General features: G+C 60.0%; 1 protein-coding gene and 1 long non-coding RNA gene across 2 annotated transcripts in view; both read right to left on the bottom strand.

Moving 5' to 3' along the window:
* Positions 1 to 10,889, bottom strand: part of ZCCHC14 (zinc finger CCHC-type containing 14) — a 51,464-nt gene extending 40,575 nt beyond the window's left edge. The window contains exon 1 of the mRNA XM_059383298.1: positions 10,337 to 10,889. Within this exon, the coding sequence (XP_059239281.1) occupies positions 10,337 to 10,486 (150 nt within the window). The 5' untranslated portion in view covers positions 10,487 to 10,889. The remainder of the gene's footprint in view (positions 1 to 10,336) is intronic.
* Positions 8,717 to 9,461, bottom strand: LOC132005725 (uncharacterized). The gene is made up of 3 exons (XR_009400892.1): positions 9,338 to 9,461; positions 9,080 to 9,153; positions 8,717 to 8,741 (listed from the first exon to the last, which is right to left on the bottom strand). It is a non-coding gene; the product is annotated as an uncharacterized LOC132005725 (long non-coding RNA).
* Positions 10,890 to 10,895: the final 6 nt, after the last annotated feature.

The raw sequence follows: 10,895 nt of genomic DNA on the forward strand, positions 1-10,895 counted from the left end.
GGGGGGGGGGGGGGGGGGGGGGGGGGGGGCTGGGAACTGCCCAGGAAAAGGCAGGGACAGGAGCGTCCTGGCGCTCGACACGCTCACCGCGCTGCGAAGACGGAAACAACCGACGTGATACATACGACGCGCGCAGGGCTCCAGGGCGAGGACCCCCACAGGCCGCTGGAGGGGCAGGAGGGGGCACCGCGGCGGCGCAGGCAGCCCTCGGGCTCTCTGGACAGTGACAACACCGTGGCGGTCCCGCGCAGCACGGGGGCTCCCACCACGCACGGGGGCTCGCGGGCCACCAGGGCCCCGGACACCCTCTCACGGCCCCACCTTCACTTCTCACAAAGACAGGAAAACGCTGGGACGCAGCTGCTGGCTGCCCGTCGGCCCTAAGAACAACCGCTTCCCGCGTCACCTCCAGCAAACCGCTGCCACCCAGCGGCCCGGCGCCCGCCCTGCGGCGGCTCCACGTGACCGAGCCCGACGGACGTGCCGCCCGCGCTCTGACACTCCACGAGCGCCGGGATTTTAGTGACCGGATCGGGCTCAGGCCGGTGGCACTGGTCCCGAGATTTCGTATTTTGCGGAAATGCCCAAAAGAGAGGCGAGGAGGGACCCTGTTCCCCGTCAATCAAGGCTCCTCCTTCCGCACGGTAATTTCTTCTAGTCCGGGCTGTGATTGCAGAAGGCGTTCCCACGCGCGCACGTTTTAATGAGGCTCGCCGTGACGCAGAAACCTGAGCATGTAATTTCCTTCTAGCAATCCTACTGAAGCTTTTACCCCAAGTCCCAGTCAGGACGCGAGGCCGTAGCGCTCCCTCCTGACCACTCTGCTGTCCCTGCTGCCAGCGGCCACGCTCCACTTCGGGCGGCACGAGGAACACCTGCCGGCCTTGTCACCTTCCCCGGCCAACTCGGACCCCGAGGCTCAGCACGAGCGACTCTTCCGGAAGCAGGAGAGGACGGGAGTGCGGCGGCACAGGCGGCGGAGCCCACCCACAGCACGGCCGCCGGGGGCAGGGCCCTGCACACGGGTCGGCCCGCGCCTCTCCAGCGCCCAGAGCGCTTCCGTGTCGTGGGCACCGCCACGGGAACTGTGGCTCCCAGAGCGCTGCTCCCCCAGGAAGCATCGCACACCAACTTTTGAAAAATAACAAAGTAAAATCTGGATATTAAAAACCCACTAGAGCCCAACGCCATGTCAGGCTAAGAGAAACACCCACAAACGCCAATAAGAAGACTGTCACTTACTAACAGGTGTTGCTGGACGTTTCCCCTCGAGCGGCCTTTCATAAACACCCAACCTCCTGCCCACTCGGCTTCCGCAGATGCTCAGGACGCAGCCCAGTTGGGTGGCCGGGGCCGTGAGGCTCTGGACTGAAAGAGACCGTCTCTGCCCCCAAGTAAGTCAAATCCGGTGATGGACATTTAATGAAACCCACCTTCAGTGGAGTATGACGACAAGGTCTAGGACAGAAGCCGGCCACAGAAGGCTTGTAAGTCTGAGCCAAGAACTGGGGGGGCCCAGGTACCTGGTGTCCTGTCTGAGAACAGGCCTGCAAGACCCGGGGACCGAGGGACCGCAGCAAACACAAGGGACCTCAGGCACAGACGGGGTGAGTATAGACAGGCGGTGGACACACCAAGACCTGCACGTTGGAGACCAAGACCATTCCAGGGACACCATGGTACCTGCTGCAATAGGCTAAGAGCAGGGCCGGGGGGAGGGGTTGTCACAGGAGACGAGACTCGGGCTAGGAGAACAGATTTCCATAATAAACTAAACCCAGACCAGGGGCACCGGTTTGTCGTAGGAGACAAGACCCAGTCCAGGTGGGACGGGTTGTCACAGTAGGCTAGACTCAGGCCAGGAGGATGGATTTCCATAATAAACTAGACTCCGGTCAGGGGACAACTTGTCATAGTAGACTAGACTTAGGCCAGGAAACAGGTTGTCACAGCAGGCTGGACTCAGGCCAGAGGACAGGTTGTCCTAGGAGACCAGACCCAGGCCAGGGGGTCGGGCTGTCATAGCAAACTGGACCCAGGCCAGGGGACAGGGTGTCAGAGCAGATGGAGCCCATGCTGTGGGATGGGCTGTCATAGGAGACTGGACCCAGACCGGGGGACAGGTTGTCATAACAGACTAGGCCAGACCAGGGGTCTTGATCAAGATGAGAAGTTGGACACGTCACTGTTATTTCTAAGAGTTAGGGTACTAAAGTTTCTGGATCATTTCATTAAAAGACCCAACAGAACAGCTACAAGTTATTTCTTGTGGACCTTAAACAATGACATCAGCTTAATTCTTAAAAGGAGGTGGTCACTCACTCGCCGGCCAGCATGCGTTCTTGACTCGGGGGAAGGAATGAAGCTACGTGAGGCTAGAGCTGTGCTTGTTCCCTGAAAACGACTTTAATCTACGCCCTGGCTCTCTGGCACATGGCCCAAAAGCTAAGTCCGCCTCCACAAAGGTGGGCCACATATGGGACCGTGATGTCAAGTGCGATGGGGAGAGACACAGAGAGAGGGGACAGGCAGAGAGGAAACACTGACTCGGGTCGTGGTGGCGTCAACAGAAAAGAAGCCCGCAGAGTTGCCGAGGACCCAACGGGGGACCAGGAGAGAAGACAGGCGGAGGAGAGGCTTGGGCTTCGGGCTGGGGCACGGGGGGAGCCGCCGCGCACACGGACAGGGGAGCCTGCCTCTGGACATCCCGAGTCACTTGGCCCCTCCCGCTGGAGCTCGGGCCTGGCTGGGCATGCAGATCTGGGGTTCGTCAGTGAGAACCATATCATGCGAAGGGCGGGAGGGCCAAGAGCCCCTGAGAACGCTCAAAGAAGCCAGAACAACACCAGCAGTGCCGGGCACGGACCGGGCGGGACTGTGCGCCGGACACTCAGGCCTCGCTCAGTCTCCTGCCCGCCAGCGTCTGGGGAGGCACCTCCACACCCACACTGGCTTAAACGTAGAGAAGAGCACCCCCCCCCCCCGGGCACTGCCCTGCGTGGGAGCCCACAGAAGCGAGGGGAGGTGAGGACTGAACAGCGCGCCGTGGACCAGGCAGCTGGGAGCCCGTCCAGTCACCTCGGCCGCGAGAGGGAAAAGGCTGATTCTCCAGCAAGTGGCACTGGGGCAACCGGGTTTTCATTTGGAAAACACAGACCTCGCTCCATACCTCCCACCAGATAAATTCCAGACGGGTCTGTGGAACCGAAGATGAGGAGCCACCGGAGCTCCGGGCCAGACGGCGCTCGGGGACGCCTCCTCCAGGCCGACCACCACGCACACGGCAGCCTGCGCGAGGCCCGAGCTGGAACACGTGTGTGACCATGACGCGCACCCCGGAAGCCGCGCGAGACCATAAAGAGGACCTGCACGGTAACGTCGACAGGCAGGAAAACAAGTTCTCGCACTTCTACCAACGAGCGAAGGACCATCTCCCGGAGACTTACCGAGCTCCTGACAACAAAGCAAAGACCAGCACCCCCAGCGCACTGGGCGAAGGCTGTGGGGAGCCTGCCAGAAACACAGAGCTTGAACGTCCCACCTCACTCTTCGGGGCCGCGAAGCAAACCGCAGCCCCCGAGAGGCACCCCCGCAGCCAGGGCCAGCCGCCGGCGGGGACGGGGATGCGGGAGCTCACACACCCCGAACTGCTCGGAGGCGTGCCGACAGGCACTCACACACGCTGCTGTGGGGGCGCCGGAGGCAGGGCCCCCACAGTGTCCAAAATCACTACAAAGGCTCCCACCCTTTGGTCCACCATCAACCCCACTTCCAGGCTTCGAGAAGGCCACACACCCTGCCATACAGGTGACACAAACATAATCTGCAAATGACTGAGTTGTTCGAAAGAATAACACGGGAACCACACGTCCACCGGTAGGGACTCCCTCAATGTTGAGCTGGCCAGAAACCAGAAGAAAGACGGTCCACGGCCTGCCGCGGACTGCACGTCCAGCAGAGCTGTCAGGACAAGAAAGCAGGGCACACACCTGCGTCAGGAGGAAGACGCCAGGCAGCGATTTGTAAATACCAAGCAAGTCTCTCCGGAAGGTTCTACAGGGAACAAAGAGAGGGACAAACTGGGGTAAGGTGGGAGATCTCGTTCTTTAAAAGGTGACGTCACAGGAACCAACACCCAAGTAAAGGGACAGAACGTCGCCCACACCTGGAAACGTCCCACGTGCCACGTGCCCTTCTCCAATGTGCGGGGGAAAGGGAGATGTTTCACTGAATAGTCTTCTGTATCTTATCAGTTTTTATCTCTGATTATCTTTTTTTTTTTTTTTAATTTAAAGAGATCATTGAGTTCCCTTTACTAAAAACAGACTTTATCAAGAAGTTGGGGGCAAAAACCAGGTTCCAGGAGGCCAAGGCACAGGCTGAAGGGGAGCGGCTCGGTGCACCGTTTTGGGGGGCGGGGGCAGCTTGCACAAGGGTACCCGTCAGAAGATCCTGTATTATTTAAATACGTGCACAGAATGTTCTAGAAGAACCACGGTTGTGCATTAAAATGTCAGAAGGACAGACACCGGATTGTGCAAACGGGACCACCCCTGGCAAGGAAGAAGGAGGTCGGCCGGGCCGGACGTGGCGGCGACGGGACTGCAGGACGTGGCGGCGACGGGACTGCAGGACGTGGCGGCGACGGGACAGGAGCGGCTGACAGAGGCGGACGACGCTGAAGGGAGGAACCATGGCCGTGTTTACGGGCCAGGTGGGAAACAGAGAGGTCAGAGGCTGAGGTGGGGGAAGCAGGAACGGCAAAGTCCAGGCACCTGAGCGAGCGAGCCCCTGAGGAAACAGGAAGATGTGGCCAAAACAGACCGAGGGACTCGCCTGCGACCAAAAGAACGCTCTGTCTCAGACCCGGGAGAGAAAGAGGAAGGTCAGGGCACACACGAGACCTTCCAGGGGCTTGTGACTTTCCTATGGACCTGAGAAACACCCACCTAAAATCCCAAACCCCACTCAGAGGCAAGACTCGGTGAGAAGCGTCCCCAAGGCCCGGAGTGCTCCTCGCCGCTGCTGGGATAGGCCCCCAAGTCTGTGCCAGTCCTTGGGGGCCCCACGGCGAGTGAAGGCCCACCTCCTTAAGCCCTGGTCACCGCTAGCAAGTGGCTGCTAGCGTGTCTGTTACGGGAAAGGTGTTCAGTCTCGCCTTGGTCTTCAGTCTGAAGAACCCCAGGCCTCCTAACTCAGGGCGACACAGACTTTCAGAATGAACCTATCTTACGCGCATCCATCCAGCGAAGAGTGACAGAACAAACTCTGGCTGCACTAGCAAAAGAGAAGAGACAGAATTAACCTATTTCACGAGGCTCTTGACTACGGCTTTGCACCACGACGGGAAGCAGCTCCACACGGAGCCCGGGGCGAGCCACCTGGCGGGCACTGATCCCTGCAGGGCACAGGGCGGGCCAGAGTCCAGAACCAGAATCCCTCAAGTGACCTGTGCACTCGCCAAGAGCTGGTGGCAACGCGTCCCAAACTCACGAGAGAACTGGTGTCCTAAATGGTGGTTTCTCAAAAATAAATAAGTAAATAAGTAATAAAAAAAGAAAGAAACTTCCAAAGGATCTTTTTTCTGAAATGTAATCCATCTAAGGCAGGGGGAAAAAAGAGCGCACTTATATAGAAACTATTTTTCCCTAAATGTAACAGAAATTGTTCCTTACTAGCAGGGCAGTTGGCAGCCACCAACTGAACAACAAAAACGTCCCCTCTGCTAGCTTGCCGCTAAGGCCCTAAGACGCCTCTGTTGATTTGGGGGGAAATATGTATCAATCTCAAATGTCCTTGGTGCAAAGGGCAGGTAAAGAAGTGTGCAGGAGGGAGGGGGAAGTGTGCAAACCCGAGCCCAATACCAGGTAAAGGTCAAGCGCCTCAGGAACTCGGCAAGCACAGACGTGGGTCTGTAACCGTGTTCTAACAGCGTTAAGGGACACCACCATGGCACCTGGCAGAGGCAGACAGGTGACCTGTGGCTTCCACCGCTGCGCTCCAGAACAGCAGCGGGAGCGCGAGCCTCGGCAGAGTCGGACACAGCCCTAGTGCACCAGCGCACATGGGGGTCCTGATGTCACAGGGGGCGGCTCCCCCTCCGGTGGGCACCAGCTCCCAGCACCTCTGCTGAGGAGCGCCGTCTCCACCACGGGAGGCCCCTGCACCGAGCGACCGTGCACGCCAGCGCGTCTTAGCGATCCTATCATGTGTGCACCATCAAAAGAGGGCAGTCCGGGAGCCTATAAAGGCTGGCCCAAAACGAAGCATCTGGAATGCGGGAGGACATCATCTCCTGGAGCGTCATCAGCAAAGCCAAGGAAGCAAAGGCAGCCAGACTGAGCCGTGAGCGCAGGCCTGAGTCCTCCCGCCGGCCCGCGCCCTCCTCCACGGCCAGAGCACAAGGGCTGAAGCTGGAGCTCCCCCGTTGTGCTCTGAGGTCCCAGCTCCTCCAGGACACCAGCCGGACACCAGCGGTCCAGACAAAGTCCTGCCCGGGGAGGGCCACGGCACTGTCAGCGGCAGCACCGGAAGGGGCCACACGGACCTCACATGGCAACCCACGCACTAACTACCAGGCTTCCACCTCTGAACCCAAGGATCTCCATCCGCAGAGCACCACCCACCCTGGGCCAGCCCTGCTTAGCTGCCTGCTCCCGGGATCCGCTCCCACTGCGCTTACCCCAGAGCGCCCCACGTGGGCACCAGAGAACACCCCCCCTCAAGAGGGCCCCTACCACCAGCCCTTCAGAGAGGCTCCGCACCCCGGCAAGATCCTCGAGCGGGTGTTCGGCTGTGATCCTTGTCCTGAGGATCCTGAAACACCAGGCTGGGGGCAGCTTCCCGCCACCCTGCCCGACGGCGGACGCGGCCACCCAGCTCTAGACCACGATGTGGACCCCAGACCACGCCAGGCCTCGACTGTCAGAGCAGCGCCTTCCCCGCCACCCACAGCCATGGTTTGCACGGCGCCCACACCCCCCAGGCAGGCTCGCATCACCGCCAGGAGGTCCCTCAGACGGCCAAGTGTGCACGACGCTCCAGAGACGACTGGTTCCGTGTGCGGGGGAAGGGATGCGAGCAAGCGCCTATTACCCACGCTGGGGCAGGGGCACAAAGAAGCTCGGGCGACAGCCCCAGTGTCCGTACACGGACACGTGGGAAACAAAACGGGGTCTACCCACACCATGAACAGTACTCAACCCTAAAAAGGTAGAGAAGCACTGACACACGCTACCCCAGGAGTCAACCTGGAGAACATGATGCTGAGAGCGCCACCAGACACGGAAGGGCACCCACCGGCTGAGCCCGCTTCCACGAAACGTCGGGGACAAGCAAATGCACCGCGCAGAGGACTGGCTGTCAGGGGCTGGGGAGCGGGAATGGGGAGGGACTGTCAACAGGTGTGGGGTTTCTCTGGAGGGGAGGGACTGTCAGGGACAGGTGTGGGGTTTCTCTGGGGGGTGATGAGGATGTTCCGGAAGGGCACGGTTGAATGGTCACACAACTCTGTCAGTACGTTAAAAACTACTTAAATGTACACTTTCAAAGGGTGAGTTTTATGACTTTTAAAAATCAAATCTCGAGGGCGCCTGGGTGGCTCAATGGGTTAAGCCGCTGCCTTCGGCTCAGGTCATGATCCCAGGTCCTGGGATCGAGTCCCACATCGGGCTCTCTGCTCAGCAGGGAGCCTGCTTCCTTCCTCTCTCTCCACCTGCCTCTCTGCCTACTTGTGATCTCTCTCTGTCAAATAAATAAATAAAATCTTTAAAAAAAAAATAAAAAAATAAAATACCATATCTTAATTTAAAAAAAAAAAATCAAATCTTGAAAATGAAAAAAATACGAGCATGTACTTCTAATCCATGATTGTTTACACAAAGAAAAGACTGCAAAGGGTAAAGTTAAACTTTTCCCCAAAGTATAGTTTTTTACTTAACTAGGAAGAGAGGGAGAGTCCCAGGCGACCTTTATCACAGGCTCACACCGAACCCCGAGAAACCGCGTAGCTAAGGCACCCGGCGCCCGTGCCCCGGCGAGCACAGCCGCGCTCCCGCCGTCTACCATCAGCCTGGCCGCGCCGACTGCTTCCCTCTCTGGACGTGAAAACGTGTATTCACCTCATTCACTCCCCTAAACGCCTTCTGCTCATCTGCCGAGCAGGAAAAATCACCAAATAATACAGTGAAGGTTGGGAGATGCGATTGCAAATCGTGACTCTCTCAGAAAACATGGTTATGAGAACTATCGCTTTAAACAAAGCGAAGAAAAAAATCGACCCCGTGTCTTTATCCCTAAAGGACAAACACGAGGGCTCTGAGCTCAGAGCTGCAGACAGAAGGACAGCGGCTCCCAGAGCAGACGCGAGCGGGGCTCCAACGGGGCTGCTCTCCCGGGGGCACCGCACAGGTGAGACCCCGAGAGCAGACGCGAGCGGGGCTCCAACGGGGCTGCTCTCCCAGGGGCACCGCACAGGTGAGACCCCGAGAGCCCGAGAAGGGAAGCCGCTCGGACGTTAGATTTCAGCAGAGGAAGCCGCAGAGGGGGCGCCAGGCCTCCAGAGCAACCGAGTCACATGGACGAGACGGACAGAGGGGCGTGGGGAGGGCTAGACACCGCGGTTACTCTGAACCAGGGAAGGAACAGCCCTAAGATTACTCACCGTAAGGCCGTTAGTAAGGGTCAGGCAGAATTCTCCAGTTTCCCAGGGATGAAGAAAAAACACGGCCAGCTCCAAGTGACTATTCAAAAATCAATTTAGAAAACAGGAACCTTCTGAGACATAAATATTCCAGTCTGTAACGACGGGCCTTGCCTAAGCCAGCACTCCTCCACAGAAACCCAGAGGGGCTGGACCTGGCAGAGAAGGGAGCAGCCCCTGCACATCTGCTGGGGACGTCACGCGAGACGGCAAGTCGCCCTGCAACAGGCCCGGGGGCAGGGAACCTGCCATCGACTCCACAGGGAAACACCAAGCGGAGGCGGGACTCTGGCCAAGGTCACACAGTGACCAGTTCCGAGTGCGTGGGCAGGAGTGAGGGGGAGCCTGGCCCCTGGGGTCATCAGAGGGATTTCTCACTTGACGGAAGGGCTCTCCCATAAAGCACGTTTTCAGTCTAACGTCACCAAGATCATCATCGCCGTGTTCCCCTTCTGTAAGGGGTGGACATGTAGACACAAAGAATCGCCTTCAAGAGCTGAACAGGCGCAGGGAAACCCAGACCTCCGTGGCCGGCGTCGCGACAGGAGGCCGGCAGCTCGTGCAGCTGACCGTCGGGGCCTGAGAGCCCAGCAGGGGACATGGCACTGGCACCCTACAGCCAGCCACAGGGCCTACCAGGACGCTGCGCCTCCTCTGTGGTAGCTGGAACACCGCTCTTCGACCAGGGCCCACCGTGAGGGGCACACCGGCATTTAAACACACACTAAAAACAACAGAACAGAACAGCCACTGGCCCGGAGCTCCCCCTCGCCGGAGAAAGACAAGACACAGGTTAAACCGGCGCGACGGCACAACCACATCTCAGAAAAAACCCTGGAGGAGAAGAGCTACAGCCCAGGCTTGAGACAGCTTGACCCCCAGCAGCGCAAAGGGACAGGAGCCAAGGGTTCCACGCAAACGGCTCTGACACGGAGAAAGGCACTCAGCCCGACGGGTCCTGACTGCAGTCTGTCCCCCAGAGTCCCAGTGTCATCTGAACACAGGCCACTCCGGGTCAGAGAAACCCGTTCTCTCTGAGCACCATTTTGGCACTAGGTCCCCAGGGGCTGTGAGAAAGGAGTTTGAGCCCCAAACGCTTGGTGTTTACACAGTCTCAAAACATGTAGCCAAAAGTTCGCATTTCCAAGCAGATGACCACAAGGCCCTTCCTGTTTAGTTTGGAGAGGGAGCCCTGAACCCAACATCCCTTAAGAGACCAGCACCCCGGGAGTCCGGGCAGCCCGCGCGTGTGCAAGGCTGCGGACGTGTTTCCGTGCGGGTGCGGCGGCCTGCCCCCTGCCCCGCGGCGGCACCCGGCCCACCGGGGGAAAGGACACGCGGGCCGGGAGGGCCCCGCACGGCGCCCGCGCCACCCGCGGAGGCCCCCTTCCCCACCGCGCCCTCCCTTCCCGCTAAGAAACACCAGGCCTGGAGAGCCGGGGCGACACCAAGCGCGACGGATCGGTCGCCCGGGGCCCGAGGACGGGGACAAAGGCCTCCCCGCGCCTGCAACCACAGCACGCGAGAACGAGAGGCACAAAGGGGCAGCGCTCTCCGACCGCGCAGCCCACCCCCACCCCCCGACCCAGGGCCCGGGCGCCTCCGGGCGCGGACGCGGGGGCGGGGGTCGCGCACCTTGTGGCAGGCCGGGCAGGTGGGCAGCGCGCTCTTGCCGCCGTGGCCCCCGCCGCCGCCGCCGCCGCTGAGGCTGCTCTGGATCTGCGTGAGCTCCTGGCGCAGCACCTGCTTCTGGTGGAAGCTGAAGGCCGGGTGGTTGGAGGCCATGGTGAAGAGCAGCAGGAACTCATCGCCCGTGCGGCCCTCGTTGAGCTGCAGCCCGTAGTTGTGGATGATGGAGTCGATGTGCGTGAGCGTGCGGTAGAGCACGCCCGCCGCCTCGCGCTGCTCCGAGCCCAGCAGCGCCAGCGACACCAGCAGCTTGCTGCGCACCACCTCGTCCGTCAGGTTGGTGAGGCTGCCCAGGTCGGCCGGGTTGTTGGCCTTGATCTCCGAGTCGCGCAGCGAGTGGTAGTCCTTGCGGGCCAGGTCCTCGAGGCACGAGCCGAGGAAGCGCAGCTCGAGCGGGATGCACAGGTCCAGCAGGCCGCACAGGAACTCCACGCGCTGCGGCGACGGCAGCTCCGAGAACCAGCGGTACACGCCGTCCCTCTGCAGCGGGCAGCGCTTCTCCACC

The sequence above is a fragment of the Mustela nigripes genome, chromosome 17 (assembly GCF_022355385.1).
Source record: "Mustela nigripes isolate SB6536 chromosome 17, MUSNIG.SB6536, whole genome shotgun sequence".
In the NCBI taxonomy this organism is placed as follows: domain Eukaryota; kingdom Metazoa; phylum Chordata; class Mammalia; order Carnivora; family Mustelidae; genus Mustela; species Mustela nigripes.